This window comes from Callithrix jacchus, chromosome 14 (genome assembly GCF_049354715.1).
Source record: "Callithrix jacchus isolate 240 chromosome 14, calJac240_pri, whole genome shotgun sequence".
NCBI lineage: Eukaryota > Metazoa > Chordata > Mammalia > Primates > Cebidae > Callithrix > Callithrix jacchus.
In genome coordinates, this window is record NC_133515.1 from 33,995,200 (window position 1) to 34,012,444 (window position 17,245).

Below are 17,245 nucleotides of genomic sequence, written 5' to 3' on the forward strand. Positions count from 1 at the left end.
ACAAATGATAAAAATGCTAGCTGATGTCATAAAAACACATGAAAGTACAAAGTATAAATAGACTACATTAAGTACATAGTAAAATTTAGAATACTCTAACACTGTAATTAGTGGTTAGCAAATCACTTAAGTCTTTAGCATACAGGATAAAAGATAAACCTATTAAAAAACAATAACTACAATAATTGTTAAGAATGCGGTAAAAAACATTTAAATTGTAACATCAATAACAAGAGTGTGTGAACAAGAGCAAAATGTAAAATATTTTTGTGTGATCAAAATTAAGTTGTTATCTTTTTAAAATAGTCTATTATAAATATGGTTTTTGTAAGCTTTATGGTAACCACAAAGCAACAACCTGTAATAGATAAATAACAGATAAAAAGCAAGCAACCTAAGTATAGCACAAGAGATAATTACCTAGTCAAAAAGAAGACAGCAAAAGAGGAAGAAAGGAACAAAGTCAGGTAGAATGATACCTCCAGCTTTGTTCTTTTTGCTTATGTTTTTCTTGGCTATGTGGGCTCTCTTTTGGTTCCATATGAAGTTTAAGGCGTTTTTTTTTTTTTTTCCAGTTCTGTAGAGACATTCATAGGTAGCTTGATGGGGATAGCATTGAAATATAAATTACCTGGGGCAGTATGGCCATTTTCACAATATTGATTCTTCCTAACCTTGAAGCTGGAATGTTTTTTCATCTATTTGTGTCCTCTCTTATATTCTTGAGCAGTGGTTCATAGTTCTACTTGAAGAGGTCCTTTACATTCTTTGTTAGTTGCATTCCTAGGTATTTTATTCTCTTTGTAGCAATTTAAATGGGAGTTCACTCTTGATTCGGCTCTCTGTTTCTCTGTTATTGATGTATAAGAATTGTGATTTTTGCACATTTTATTTTATATTCTGAGACTTTGCTAAAGTTGCTCATCAGTTTAAGAAAATTTTGGGCTCAGATGATGGGTTCTTCTAAATACACAATCATGTCATCTGCAAATAAAGACAATTTGACTTCCTCCTTTCCTAATCCAATACCCTTTATTTCTTTTTCTTGCCTGATTGCTCTGGCTAGAACATCCAATAATGTATTGAATAGTAGTGGTAACAGAGGGCATCCTTTTCTAGTGCCAAATTTCAAAGGGAATGCTTCAAGTTTTTGCCCATTCAGTATGATATTGGCTGTGGGCTTGTCATAAATAACTTTTATTATTTTGAGATATGTTCCATTGTTACCTAGTTTATTGAGAGTTTTTTTGTTTTTTTTTTTTTGACCTAACACCAAATTTATCACTTTTTAAAAACAAGAGATTTTCCCCGAAAGTGAAGAAATAAGAAACAAATCTGGTATCCATGCATTCCCAGACTGCAGTCCTGATTCCAGGACACCTCCTCCTCTCTCAGACCGAGTTGGCTCACTTGGAATCCAATTGTGGTATATGGGTTGAGGGTTCCTTTGTGCTGGGTTCCTTACTGCCTCTCTCCTGAGTTTTAGGGATGGATTCTGCAGGCTTTTTTGCTGTCCCAGAGGTGCCCAGCCTTGACTCCACTTCTGTGTCTGGGATCCCAGATGGGTGGGACTCCTGGGTCCCTGTGCTCTCAGTGGCTCCCTCAGGCTCCTCTCCTTGCTCCTGTTGCCCCAGGTGATGTTCAACCATCATCTGGAGCTCTTTCATTGTGGGTGTGATTCTTGTCATCTTCTTCCGTTGCCGTGGAGACATTGCCACAGTGGACTTGAGATGTGGGTTGGGAATCCGGTCTTCATCTATCTCTGGGGATGACTGGTCACTGGTTAGCACGAGGGTGGCAGGGGTGGGGCGGCGTCTCCGAATCTGCTCCGCCGCCTCGGGGTCAAGGTGCGGCTCCAGCAGCGGGACAGTGAACTGGATCTTTCGGGGGCTGCTGTCTTGCTCCATGGATAGGGCGGCGGCCGCTGGGCCCGCGCTGCGGCGGGAGGGAAGGCGGCGGGACTCGGGGCTGGGGCGGGCGCGCTCCCTCTCCGCTCAGCTCCCGCCCCGGCCCCGGCCCTTATTGAGAGTTTTTAGCATAAAGGGCTGTTGCATTTTGTCAAAGGCCTTCTCTGCATCTATTGAGATAATCATGTGTTTTTTGTATTTGATTTTGTTTATGTGGTAGATTACATTTATAGACTTGAGTATGTTGAACTAGTTTTGCATCCCGGGGATGAAGCCTACTTGATTGTGATGAATAAGCTTTTTGATGTGCTGTTGCAATTGGTTTGTAATATTTTATTGAAGATTTTTTCATCTACTTTCATCATGGATATTAGCCTGAAGTTTTCTTTTCTTGTTGAGTCTGCCGGGTTTTGGTATCAGGATGATGTTGGTCTCATAAAATGATTTGGGAAGGATTCCCTCCTTTTGTATTGTTTGGAATAGTTTCAGGAGGAGTGGCACCAGCTGGTAGAATTCAGCTGTGAACCCATCTGGACCTGGGCTTTTTTTGGTTAGTGGGCTATTAAAAATTGCTGCCTCAACTTCAGACCTTGTTATTGGTCTATTCAGGTTTTCATCTTCTTCCTGGTTTAGGCTTGGGTAAGCTTAAGTGCCCAGAAATCTATCCATTTCTTTCAGGTTTATTGGTTTATGTGCATAGAGTTGTTTGTAGTAATCTCTGATGGTAGTTTGTATTTCTGTGGAATTGGTGGTGATATCTCCTTTATCATTTTTATTGCATCTATTTGATTCTTCTTTCTTTCTTTTTTTTATTTATCTGGCTAGCAGTCTGTCTATTTTGTTGATCTTTTAAAAAAAAAAGCTCCTCGATGAATTTGTCTTTGGGTGATGTTGCAAGACTAGATTTTCTGCCCTGGATAAAGTAATAAAATGGATTAGAAAATTCGACACCAGTTGTACTTGTGCAAGCTCTTATTTTTAAAATATTTAATTGGCAAATACAGACTGTATATATATATATATTTGATGTGTGTATATATATATATCACAATTTAATGAGCATATCTATTACCACTGATGCTATAAGACATTGATGAAATAAATTTTAAAAGACACAGATAAATTGAAAGTATTCCATATTCGTGTATTAGAAAAATTAATATTGTTAAAATGTCCATATTCCTCAAGATGATCTACAGAATTGATGCAATGCATATCAAAATTTCAATGGCATTTTTCACATAAATAGAAAAAAATTCTAAAATTGATATGAAACCACTAAATATCTTGAATAATCAAAGCAATATCAAGAAAGAACAAAACTTAAGGCATTGCTTCCTGGTTTCAAACTATATTGCAAAACTGTAGAAATCAAAACCTATGATACTGGTATAAAAACCAGTTCATCTTTGTCTTCTCCCTTTAATGATGGGTGAGTTATCACAGCTGTGGAAATCATATCCTGTTCTTACAGTTGGAAAGCCCATTTGTGAAAGATAAGATACTTGTAATTGCAAATAAGAAAGATCCTTATATAATTTGGATTAAAAATGTAATGATGTTTATTTGAATATATGAACACCAAGAATTTAGGAGTCAGTAGTCTTTGTATACATTTCAATCAGAGCTCAAGTGCCATTTCTCTAGGATTTCCTTTTCTGTGCTCTTTCCTTTGTATGTTTTTTTCCCCTCTATACACGTTTTCTTTTATAACTCAACATAGTTGCTATCAGCAACTGCGGTACCAATTCTTTATCAGTTCTAGAAGGGGAAACATAGAATACTTTCTAAATGTATTTTTTAAAAATCCTAAGTATCTCTCTTTTTGGACAAAACAGAAAATTTCCAAGGCCAGGGCCAGGGCCTAGTTACTAAAGCAAAAATTATTGCACATCATTGAATCATTAATACAGGAAAGAGGATACACTACGCTTGTTGAATTTTACAAGTTATAAACAGCTCAGGATTTGGGGTGTGATCATTATCAAATGCCCTGTCAGGAGGATAAAGGGGTTGGATTTTCACAGAGCAACACACCTGGATACTATGTAAATAAAGTATAAATGAAGCAATGAAGCCAGATATGTACCCAGGGAATATCACTGTGCACACATTCAGGCAGATAACTGGAATTGGGAAAGACTTGACATCATAATCCATTAAGATTAAGAAACATGAAAACTGTACAAGTCTTCTTTGTTACTTAGTATTCCCCAAACAACACATTACTGCCATCAGATAATCCAATTATAAAGATGTACAGAAAGTGAAGACACCCCAAATTTGGCAGTCCTTAAATTAGAAATCAACCACTTTCTTATTGTCAGTTTACTGTTGACACCTGACAGCTAAGAAGTATCACTCTTTTAATTTTCCTTATGTCTTTGGTTGTTCCTTTTCAGTTACTTTTTTGACAATTTACATTGTGCAGAGTCTGCTACAGTTTTCTTTTGTTTAAATGGTAGTATAAAAAAAGCCATGGTCATTTCAAGACTCTCTCTGAAAGTAACCAGCCTCATTGATACCAAGAGTTTAGGTAACATGATTTTTAAGCCTAAGGCTGGTGATATTTCATATTTTAGACAAACTGATGGGTCATCTGATGAAGGTAAAATCAAAGTCCTGCCCCCTCCTCAGAGAAAAAAAGGAATTAAATGAATGCAAAAAAAATTGTAAGTGTTGCTTATTAAATATTTTGTAAACTCTTCTTTCTAAATACAGGTTCCTAGTGAACATTACTGCTTTCTCAAGGATCTGTTCAACATTATGATAATTAATTTACCTAGAACTCCAGTAAGACCACTTGGCAACCATATTCTAGGTCTACAAACCAAGTGACTGTTTAGTAATTCCTTAACAATTTAGGGACTCTATAATCAGTTCTTTCCTGACAGACATTTTCCCAGAAACAAGTGCTTACATTTTCTCTCTCTCTCTCTCTCTATCTCTCTCTCTCTCTCTCTCTCTCTCTCAATCTCTCAAGAAACACCATTGCAAACAATCATTATAAAATGGAAATTAGAGATGTAGGCATCTAACACACAGGATATATTTAATAAATTGTGATACATTTATTGAACTGAATATGGTTGAACTATTAAAAATGACACTGTAGACATTTTTTATATTTGTTAAATTACAAAAGGCAAATATAGGGGAAGAAGAGGTGGAGACAATAAATGAACTCTTTTTACATCCTCTTATACAATTTCCTGCTGGAATGGTTTTGCCAGGGTAGATGAGGAAGATCTTTTATTAACAGCACATGATGTGGGGAGGAGCAGAAATCAGAGCCAAGCAAGTGAGCAGAGCAGCCCCAGGACACTGAGAAGAGATGCAGGTGAGTGGGCTCAGAGAGATTTCTGGCATGGTGAGATGCTCTTCCAGGCAGCAGGTGGGACATACGGTATCCTCCCATAGTCAAAACAGACTTTCCTTCAGGTAAAGGTGGAGTTTGCTGTTCTCTGGGTGCTCCCAGGTGCCCAGTTCCCATGTCCCTGAGAGGCAGAGGGAGAAACAAGAGATCTTCTAGGAAAGACTGCAAAAGGTTACATGGGAATAATGTGGACATTTGAGGAGAGATTCACAGAAGAAGAAAGCAGTAGATAAGAGTAGACTGAGGCTTCCTCCTCTGGACCGCCCATCTTATCTCTTGATTTTACCCCTTGTCCCAAACTAATGAAAATGACCAATACTTGCCAATGTAGAATATGATGGTGGCAGAGGAGGATGATAAAAGTAATAATCATTCCTCCAAATGAATCCAGCTCCAGTTATTCTCTGAAAATCTGACTTTAGTAAAAAAAAAAATTATACCTGTAAGCTTGTATCTCATTATTTGTATTTAGAAATCTAATATAGTAGGTGTTCACCACAAACCCTCAACCAACGCTGTAACAAACATATAAACATCTATATATAAATGGCAAAATATCATGCTAAGATAAAAAATTCTTTAAAAGTTAACTCCTTGATTGGTAGATGATTAATATGTTTCCTAAAAACCAATTTTTTGTATGAAATGTCATGGTCCACTGAGGCTCTTATTGCACCAGTAACATTGTATGACCAATAACCGGGACCCCTTTATTGACCCTCAGTATCCTTTTCAAAGTACACATGATTCTGTTTCTTCATTCATTGTGCTTGAAATGTTACTAGAGATTTAGCCCACTTATAATTGCTTTAAAATATTTACACTGTTCTTATATAAACTTTGGCAGAAAAAATGTTGCACCGAGGAACATAAACATTGTGTGGAGTTGAGGTATTTAAAAGCCAAAAGGTATTCTCTCAAGAAAATGTTAGTCAGATATGCTGCCTGTAGAATGTGCATTAATGTCTTAGGTGCTACTTGGAATTTATCATAGGGATGAGAAAGTTTTCCAGTTGTATAATGCTTTTGGTGCATTCCTTCTTCAATTCCATCATTTTAAAGATTTTCAAAAGCTTATCGTCTCTTTGCTGCCAATTTCCCACAGATCTTTCTTCAGACAATTAAATCCATACAAATCATCTTTTTCTAAAAGTCCTAGTCTCCCTTAAGTGTAAAGAGCCCTCTTGTTTTATGGAGAGAGTAAGTAATGTTCAGAGAAGAGAGACGATTATCTATGTGTCTCTCATGTTTATTCATGTCTTGCAAGCAGAGGCACTTACTGCCATTTGTTTTTAGACTATCTTTCAAGAATGTTCATGTAGTAAAAAATCTTTAAAAATAGAGACAGCATCTTCCTCCGGAGCAAAGAGTAGGTTTGCTTATAGTTTTGAAAGTTTCCATTCATAGTGAAAACAGACATATTTACTCCCAGGTATAATAAAGCAGTCCCCCTCTGAAGCAAAGGGTAGGCTTGCCTTTTGCCCATTACAAGTGATTCAGATTTCCTAAGCTCTTATAATGTAATTGCAGGGGATATTTCTCCCCTGTAACATAACCCAGTTAATGTGAAGGCATCTGTCTGCCCATCTATGTCACCTCTATGAAACTTGGAGTAAGGGAACCTAGAGCGGGTGTGTTTCTGCTTGTGCTGCTTATGGTACCATGAGTAATACAAAGTCCTTTGTCTTTTGCCAGTATCAATCAAACTGTGGAAGTTTACCTTACCTTGCAAGTAGGGTAAAATCTCAGAGCCTTTATAATTCTTGACATGAAATTAAATTATTTTCATTTGCAGCACATTGGAAGAAAAGAATATTAACTGAAAAGAATTGAGCTGCATCTCTTTATTTCTATTGCTGTTTCCATTTCATTTTCCTTCTAGAAAAAAAATGCAGATTTTTGGTGGGTTTTTCTTGCTGTTGTTTTTGTTCATTTTAACCTACATCTGCCAGCCATGTTATCCTGGCCCGTTCTTCTGGTCACCCATCTGCTCCATGCTTAGCCATGTCTGACAATGGCTCTCTTTTCCTTTTCCTTCATAGCATCTGAAAGTGCTATGAACTTCACCCTAACACTGTATCTAGTCCTGCATAGTACTAAGGACAGTCCCATTGGTCTTCCCTAAGAAACAGCTCAGCTTTCTAAGAAAGTCTTCCAAAAGGAAACCTTAATGTTAAACGAATGTCTTTCCAAACTACTTCCAAATATCAAATACCATGAAGTTCACAAGGGTCACAGATTAGGGAATCTTGTAAGAAAATTAAGTGTGGAAGAAAATAAACCAGAGTACTATTAAAATTTGGGATTATACAGTCAATGTTTTTATTAGCCTATCCTCAACAATACTTGGGAAAATAAATTTTAGAATTTTTCTTTTTTTAAAAGAGTTTATATATCTAAAACCATCTTCATAACAACTTTTAAAAGGCTGTCCATTAAACAGTTGGAATCTTTGAACATTTTGAGTATAAGGTTCCACAGAATATGGTTATAGTTTGTTTAACAATGGGGATATGTTCTGAAAAATGCATCCTTAGGTGATTTCGTTTTCATACAAATATCAAAGACTGTACTTACACAAACCTACATGACTACCTACCAAACACTGGAGGAAAATTGAGCAAAACATCAGTAGGATAAGACTATTTGAAAATGTTCTTGGCCTAAGAAGATTCTCAAGGGCCATTCTGACTGGATCAGGACGGTGAAATGTTTTATGGGGCTTTTGCAAGGGTACTTCAGCCACTATCAAGAATAGAGGGACTGTTCTTCAGGATCAGCAGCCATAAATTGAGTAATTTGAATTTACTCAAAAGATGTGAAGATAAATTGTTAGGGACTGAAGTATTATACATATGGGGAGTAGTTGGGTGAGAGTGAGATTAGCTGAAAGGTCATGAACATGAAAGTCCAGAGGAAATGTCTTAGGCATCAAGTGTTTTGGTTCTTTCATGTGGGAAATAGAGTAATTCTTCTCCCCATACAAGTTTGAGGGAGGTTCATCTCAGGGGAGATTGAATTATTTGCCATGGTGTGCTGTGCAGTGCAGAATTATGGCCCCCATCTTGATCTTGTATAATGTGTGCCCTATGAATGTGAGCAGAACCTGTAAATAGAATGAGATCAAGAAACCACAACTACGTTGTATTATATGGCAAAAGGGATTCTTGAAGATACAATGATGGTCACTAATTCATTGACTTTGTCTCAAAAAGAAAGGAGGTTTTGGGAGATTCCTGGAGAGGCCCAGTCTAATCACATGAGACATTTGAAAGCAGAGACTTTTCTCTGACTGGCAGCATAAGGGGAAGTCAAGAAATTCAAAGGCTGAAAAAAATGCATGGTCCCCTTGCTAGCTTAGAAGATGGAGGGGCTCTTGTGGCAAGAAATTTAGCTAAGACTGGCACCTAAGCTGAGAGCCAGCAAGGCAATGGGGACCTTACTGCTACAACTCTACAACTACAAGGAACTGAATTCAGTCAACCTCAATGGAAGTGGAAATTTGTCACACAGCCAAGTTAAACTAAGAAACTGAGTTTACAGAGAAAGACCATATATGGGGATTAGTCTGGAATCCTCTTGTGAGTTATAATTACCTTCTCCAAAGATCAAAGATTTGGTACCACTAAAATTTTAATGAGCAGATGTTAACCTATCTTCTGGTATATTCTAAGGATATTTTAGTCTATGCTAAGGAGACACTGTGAGGGAGAATTCTTAGGTCTGACCCTGTAGTGTTCTTTAATTAGCTAAATAGAGAAAATGCCAATATTGAAAATAAGCAATAGGAAATTCTACTGGATGGTAGGATCAGAAGGCAAGGCAGCAAATCCAATAAGGGAGATTCACAGAAAGAACCTAGAGCTCCTTTTGCAAAAGATAGAGAGTGATCTTGATTGTCTTTAAGTGTGTTCATAGAGGAGGAAAAGTATGGGCTTTTCAGCTACTTGTGGGACAGTCAAAATTGAAATGCAGGAATGGTTTGAGAAGTACAGGGAAGTTATATCAGGGTGATGCAGGCAGTGATCTTGCCAGGAAATGAACAGTACAGAAGGACTGACCATACATGGACTGACAGAACCTGAAAGTGGAGGGTGTTCAGAGACAAAACAAACAAACAAAAAACAAAACAGTGTATTAGAATAAGAAGAAAGGAGAAAGAAAAGAAGAATTGAGTTTTAGCTCCACTTTCTTTCCTTGCTGGATCTTCAAGCCTACAAAATAGGACATCTGGTTTCTGCCAAGCAAGGGCAAGATCTGCCTTGAACTTGGAAAGCTTTCCAGTTTGGAGGAAGGGAACTTATCTGTGGCCTTTCCCAGGATATACCAGGAAGAGCTCCTCTTGATGCAAGAATATCCTGCTGTCAATGCTCTCTGTAGGACCGCTGTCTCTCACTCGTTGCCCCACCCCTTGCTTAAACACTGTAGCTCTTCTTTCAGACCCTGTTATAAATCTCTACCACTATCTAGCCTGAAAAGTTACCTTAGATTCAGCCCACAGGTAGGTGGGCATTCAGAAGGAGAACACCTTTACAGGAGAAGGACAAAGGCTGGAATCTAAAATCTTGGGGAAGATACAGCATATCTGCCCAAGAGATGTCAGCACTAATGAAGCCTCAGTGGGAGCCAAAGTTACTTTGGGTTACTGAGTCTGAATAGGTGCCAGATTCTCAAGAGAAATATTAGGGACTGTAGACATCTCAGAGGACCTTCCTGCTTTCAGGAAGTCAGAGGAGGATCTAAGGAAGGTAATAGGTGCTCTGCTCTCATTCTCTCAAACCCTCTTCCTTATATTCTCCTATGAAGGTTTCTGACTTTCTCCTTAAGCAAGAGACTCACTGCTGTTCAGCATGGTTCAGACCAACACATTCTTCATGCTGATCTCCTGCCTGATGTTCCTGTCTCTGAGCTAAGGTGAGATTTTCCCTCACACCTCTCATACCAGCCCAGAAGTCTTCCCTCCATCCTCATGCATATGGGTTCACTTGAAAAATAGCAGAGTCAACATCAGGGGTTGTTTTGCGTTGTTCAGTGATATTTATTGCTGATTTCATCCCATTCAAAAACATCTTCACCTCATAAGGTAATTAGAAATGAAACTTGGTATGACCCTTTATCAGTGACTGTGGCAATTGGCATTGGTTTATCATATCAACTCTATTAATAATCAGGGGTTTGGGGATGCCTGTATGTAGACAGTCATTAGTGGAATGGGGAATTGAGGGGAGCTTTGTGAGTAGAGAAACCAGACAGGCTTGAGAAAGGCAGAAGCCTGAGTCCTTCAAGGCAGAAAAAGCCTGAGCCCCAGAAGTAAAAGGGACAATGGGAACACATTTCATTAGCCTATTTATTGTGTACTTTTGTCTGGAGCAAAGACATATTGAGAGACTATAAGTAAGATGCAGGAGAATGGAAGTGACCAATCACTTCATGACGTACAGCAACCATCTATTCCAATAAAGAATCCTCAGAAGCTCTTACATCACCTTTGCCTTGCCCTGAGAGTCTTTCTTAATTGTCTCTCTTTTCCCAGGATAGGATGGCCAGACAGAGTTGCCAAGTCCCGGGTCAGCTGCCCAGAAGGCAACAATGCCTATGGATCCTACTGTTACTACTTTAATGAAGACCCTGAGACCTGGGTTGATGCAGATGTGGGTGAGGAGAGCAGTGTGGGAAGGGAGGCTCATGAAGGCAGAGGCAGCTGCCTCTCTCCAGTGTGTTCAGTGGCTGATATAAGATGAGACTAATCATTTCCCTATCCAATCATCAGCCCAAAACTTTCCAGTATACTTAATCCGTCATTCAGCACAGAGATGCTGATGGTCAGTGAAAGCATCATCAGAAACATTTCTGTGCGGTCCTTTTACTATCACATCCATTAGGAGGGCTCACTATGTCCCCCACACTTTCCTCCTTCACTGAATGCTCCATTTTACTCTCCAACAGCTCTACTGCCAGAATACGAATTCGGGTAACCTGGTGTCTGCACTCACCGAGGCCAAGGGTGCCTTCGTGGATTTGCTGATTAAAGAGGGTGGCACCAAGGATTGCAATATCTGGATTGGCCTCCATGACTCCCACTGGGCCAGTCTGCTGCATCTTCTACCTCCTTATTATCAGGTTCCAGAGGGAAGAAGGAGGTGTGATGTCTGGCACCACAAACACCAGTTTTTACCATACTATGATAAAAGCAACCTCTCTATAAATCCTATAATGTACAGGATATTAAGTTTCTCTATAGGTCCTTAGAGATAAGCTTAAAATTTCACAGTAAACTCATTTTGTCTACTTCTAGGGTAGCATCTTTATATATCTGTCATGCACCTCTTCTCTATTGTGTTACCATCTTGTAAACCATATAGAGAAAGGTAATAGAGGAGGAGAATGTGCTGCTTGTATTTGGGAAACTCAAGGTATACTAAATAATATATCAACAACTAATGGCCGTCCAATGCTATGCTGGATATGAACTTTCGGGGCCTCAGGAAAGAAAAATCAGGAACCAGTTTCAATAATGATGTTTTATGGTTCTCTGTGTCATATTTAGAACACTTACTGTTTGGCAGGACACAGAGAGGTAGGTGAAGATTCCAGGAAAGGAGAAGCTTAGAGAAAATGTGGAGGAAATGTGTGACACTCAGAGATAAAGCAAGGTTTATCCTTGCCTTATGTCTTGACTGGTTTCTGAATCAAGAAACACAAGTCAAACACCAATCAGGTGTTTCTTTCTCTTTCTGAGTCTCGTCCGCCCCTGCTCTGGTCCTTCTCCATCTAGAACCACCACTGGCACTGGAGCAGTGGGTCCCTGGTCTCCTGCAAATTCTGGGACACTGGAGCCCCAAGCTGTGCCAGTATTGCCTGTTGTGCAAGCCTGACTTCAAGCTCAGGTGAGAGGTACAGCAACCTCACACTTACTGCCATCCTATCCTATTTGCTCAGGATCGACCTGGGGACTGCAATAGAGGAAAGGTGAGCTCCTCATTCAGGAAATAGAGGAGCGTTTCCTCTTGACTTTACCTGAGTCCTGCAGCCTAGAGGGCAACACGTTCTGATCCCCTCAGTTTGAATCTTCTCATTGGCTTATAGGATTCGATAAATGGAAGAATGATTCTTGTAAGGAGATGTTCTCCTTTGTTTGCAAGTTCAAAAACTAGAGGTAGCTGTAAAGTGAATGTCTAGAATGTGTCTACCAATTACTATGGAGTAAAAGAATTAAACTGGACCATCTCATCTCTCTCCAAATCAATCCAGACCATCTCTTCTCTTCTGAATTTGCACCACTGACCTGTAGTATCTTTACCTACCCCAGTTGTGGGGGTCCTAAAGAATAAAAATAAACATGTTTCCCCCATGACTGTGTCTGCTATTTCCCCAGCTAATGCCTGGGGTGGTGTTGCCTACTTGTTAGATGCCCGTGGACCATTGTGTGAGTACAGGGATGCTCTGAAGATGCGAGAGGGTCTAGAATGCTTGTTAGTAGCAAGTCTTATGGCTCACTGTTATGGGTTGTGGGAATGGCCACATAAGTGTAGTTAGCAGCTGAGATGAAGGTACTAACACTACTGGAAGAACTACAGTTAGAAAAAGATATGAGGAACTCCACTTCCGTGTTTGCATGTGTTCTGGCAGATAAGCTCCAAACTCAGGATACTCGCCTGGAACCCCCAGCTTGTTGCTTTGTATGGTTAGGTGGGATAGAGCTGTGTTGGCCAAAAATGCAAGCTGTTCTTCCTAAACCGGACTGGAATGTTACAACTTGTTGTCCTTAGGAACCAATTACTGAGTGAGATGAAGCCATACCTCAAGAGGAGGAGGCTAATTATCCTTCCCTTTTGAGAGCAGCACCCCTCACGTAGTGGAAAACAAAAGCCTAACCTGCCTAACCTGCAGGCAGTGATGGACAGCCTTTAAACAGGAACGTTTGAATGTCCAAAATTACACCTTGGCAGAATTGTTGAACTTAGCAAAATCTTTTCAAACACTAGCCAAGAGAAAGCTGAGCTACATGGATGATGCCGGTAAGACACCCTAGTGTGGAAGGTATTTCCTTAGCAGAAAGTGAAGCTGATAAAATGAGCTCAATCTCCTTTAAGACAGCGTTGCATAGTGCCGCAACTCCTGAGGTCAAGTATAGTCTTACAGATCAGATTATCCTGGCTATGACAGAAGCTTGGCCAAATGAAGGGGACTTTCCAGGTCAGACGCTGGCAAGGTGGATGCAGGAGGAAACCAGGACCAGTTTAAAGGAGTTGGGCACACTCAGGCCAGCTATGCCCAGTAATTCACAGGACCAGATAAGGTTGTGTTTACCATACGAAAAAAGTTGTTGCAAGCTGTCCTGTCTCCACCAACCATAGAATTGATATGGTTCTTTCATATGCCTCTTAAGCCCTCTTGTGGGACAAGATATATATTACATTAGAAAGCTATAGCTAATCTTGGAGAAAATAAAAAGGAAAGAGAAAAAGTCTGTCTGGTTACTAAAAAAAGATGGGAGTAGAGAAGGAGAAGCCAAGTCTGCCAGACTAAACACAGGAGAAATGAACAGCCTAGTTAGGATTACCAGGAGACAGATATGGCATGATCCGATCTCAGCTGGAGAAGACAAAGAAAAAACCGATCAGAAACACAATGCCATATTAGTGGGCCTTTAGAAAAACCTGGCACCCAATCAACATGTTGCACTCCTTCCTAGAGCCCCACCATAATAGGGAGAAAAAGAAGGAGCTTCAAATAAAACAACTCCAGTCTCTCCGCATTTCAGGGGCGACTACTCTCCAGTCTAGAGACTGTTGCCTCCACCTGCCAGTGGTAGGAGGCAAACAGAGGCCCCATGTGGATCTCACACAGTATTAGAGTCCAAAAAAGAAGCAGAAAGCCTTAGCTTTAGTGGACATAGGTGAAATGTGCACCGTAAGTCATGGAAACCCAGAGAGACACCCGGGTAAGTGAGCAGCTGTGGATGTTTATCGGGGGTGAGCAATCCGAGTGAAACAGATTCCCTTCCTCCTTTTATTGGGCAGAGAACCCCCACATATTATGTGTTTTTATCTCATTTATTCCAGAAAACGTCTTCAGTATGAATGTCCGTTTTAAATGCACTTTACAAATGTCTGTGAGGGAATTAACCCATGAGTTTGGGTGGTAAAAGCTATTTTAAAAGGAGCAGCAAAATGGAAACTGGTAAACCTTCCTCCTCCACTGTGTATGATTCATGTGAATCAATATCCACTTCTGGGTGGGATAAAAAAAAGACAGGCATCATGCAGGAGCTGACCAAAGTTAATATTATGTGGCCATTCCGGAGTCCCTTCTAGAGTCCTGTACAGCCAGTAAGAATACCTGATGGCACTAAGAACATGAGAGTAGACCACCAGGAACTAAATAAGATGGTTCCAGAGACATGCCTCACTACTATGCCTAATATAATCTAAGTGATAGAGCAAATAATAAAAATGTAGCGCTTTGCACCCTGACTTACAGAACCCATATGCTTTTTCTTGGAATAGCAAACAGTGGACGTTCCAAGTGCTGCCCGAGCATTATTACCACAGCCCAACTGTTTGTCATGGAAAACAGAGATCATGAAAAACATGATCGCTAGAGATTTAACTTTGTGTTCACTGCCACCTGCTGTTAAACAGGTTCATTCTAACAATGATATTATGCCAACTTCTGAAGACTCAGTATTGCTATGGCAGCACCTGCTGTTAAACAGTTTCATTCTAACAATGATATTTTGCCAACTTCTGAAGACTCACTATTGCTACAGCAGCACCTCCATGCACTGTGTACTCTCCTCCCATCCAGAGGATGGGCCATCAACTCAGAAAAGATACAAGGACCAAGATTGGCTGCGAAGTTCCTAGCAGTCACTTGGTTGGGTAAGACATGCCTTATCCAGGCACAGTCATTGACAAAATACACTTTTCCATGTCTAAAGCAATTAAACAGTAACAAAGTTTCCTAGGCCTTTTGGAATATCAGTAGGCTTTCATTCCACTTTTAGCTCAATGTTTTCATGCCCTCTACTGACTAGTGAAGAAGGGATCTAGTTGTTGCTGGGATAAAGAACAAGAAGACATATTGGCGAAGGCTAAAATATTAGTGGCTCAGGCACAAGCCTTTGGTCTCCCCTTCCCAAGGTGCCAATGTCTTTATATGCGAACACAAGCCCTGAGGGGACCAGTGGGGTAGAAGAGTTGTTTCCTAGGCCTGTATCAGCTATTGCCCAAGCCTCCACTTTACAAAAGGGGCATGATATATTCCTGCAACAATATACTGCCTTCTCCATGAGTTCCATGGGAACAAACTGCATGCTCTCTTAGAGCCAGTAGTATCTTAGAGCCAGTGCTATCTGTGGAACAAGTGCTGCCCTTAAGGTGCATCCCCAACAAGAGATGCTTCCAATAGTGCACAAAGGCACAGTTTCCATTCCTAAAAATGCTTGGTGTTCCAATGGAAAAGAACTAACCCTTGTATATGGATAGCAGTAGCTGTACCACCATGGGCAGATACTATCTGGTTTGAGTTAGGAATGCAGCCAAGCAGTCAATGGTAAGAACTCTAAGGTGCATGGTTGGTTTCCACCCATGAGCTATGGCCTATATTTCTATGTACAGATAATTGGGAAGTTTTTAAAGGTCTTACAGTTGGCTTGCCTAATGGGCCCCGGATGACTGATACGTGCTTTGAAACTCTTATGGGGAGCTGCTATGTAGAAAGGCTGCAAGAACTCATTGCAAGCTTAACTGTGTATCATGTTTCCACAACAGTCAGATTCACCTCCTGGAAACATGGCAGCTGATACTCTAGCAAAAATTAGAACTTTAGCTCCCTTGTAATTATCTGAACTAGCTGACTGGCACATAAACACAGTGGGCATCACAGTGCAGAAGTGTGCTGGCAAATAGGAAAGTGAACAAGATTGCCCCTCTACTACACAGATTTAGTGGTGGCAGTTACCAACTGCCCCTGTCATATCCCACAAACACCTGGACAGAAATGAGGTGAATATACAAACACACACATAGGACAGCTGCTCTTGTAAGAGACTGACAGATAGACTACATTGGAACCCTGCCCGGGATCTTGGAACAAAAGCATGCACTAACGCGTAGATACTGCCAAGAGATTGTTGCAGGCCTTCCCTAGAAAAATGGCAAACCAAACAGCCATCATTAAGGGCTTGGAAAAATTCAGTGTCATGTATGGATACCCTCCATGCATTGATAACAACGGAGGCCTGCATTTTACTGGATATGATGGCCAAGATTGGATGCATGAAAAAGATATAGACTGGAGATATCACATGCTATATAATCCCCAAGTAGCAGGGTTGATTGAAAGGGAAAATGGCTGCTGGGCATGGTGGCTCATGCCTTTAATCCCAACACTTTGGGAGGCCAAGGCGGGTGTACCACAAATTCAAGAGATCAAGATCATCCTGGCCAGCATGGTGAAATTCCGTCTCTACTAAAAAAAAAACAAAAAACAAAAAACAAAAAACAAAAACCTACAAAAATTAGCCAGGAGTGGTGGCACATGACTGTGGTCCCAGCTATTTGGGAGGCTGAGGCAGAAGAATTGCTTGAACCTGGGAGGCGGAGGTTGCAGTGAGCTGAGATCGGGCCACTGCACTCTAGCCTGGGCAACAGAGCGAGACACAGTCTCAACAATAAATAAATAAAGAAAAAGAGAAAAAGAAAGGGAAAATGGCATTTTGAAGGAAGGCACAACCGCAAGAACTCTCACGTTCTAATACCTTGCAATTTCCAGGGAGTTGATTCACTGATTTCATAAGAAAATGAAGCTAATAAGGAAGTAAAATATTCAATTATTTGGTTATTGTAACATGTAATAGTTAAGATGAATGTAAAAAAGAGTGCTAGGTTGGAACTTAAGGCTGGGGCAAGTTTTGACGTGGGCCTGTCTGAGCCGTGCTACTAAACTCAAAGTACCC

The 17,245-nt window shown here is 40.2% G+C and overlaps 1 protein-coding gene and 1 pseudogene across 1 annotated transcript; one reads left to right on the top strand and one right to left on the bottom strand.

Annotated features, from left to right (window-relative positions):
* Positions 1-1,267: 1,267 nt before the first annotated feature.
* Positions 1,268-2,019, bottom strand: LOC100391398 (protein phosphatase 1 regulatory subunit 1A). The gene has a single exon (XM_003734710.5). The coding sequence runs from the start codon at positions 1,905-1,907 to the stop codon at positions 1,407-1,409; it is 501 nt and encodes a 166-aa protein (XP_003734758.3). The 5' UTR covers positions 1,908-2,019; the 3' UTR covers positions 1,268-1,406.
* Positions 2,020-10,133: 8,114 nt separating this feature from the next.
* On the top strand, positions 10,134-12,633 carry LOC144579380 (lithostathine-1-beta-like; annotated as a pseudogene).
* The last annotated feature ends 4,612 nt before the right edge of the window (positions 12,634-17,245 follow it).

Coding starts and splice junctions, on each gene's coding strand:
- LOC100391398 (XM_003734710.5), bottom strand. CDS start 1,907: ATGGAGCAAGACAGCAGCCCCCGAAAGATCCAGTTCACTGTCCCGCTG.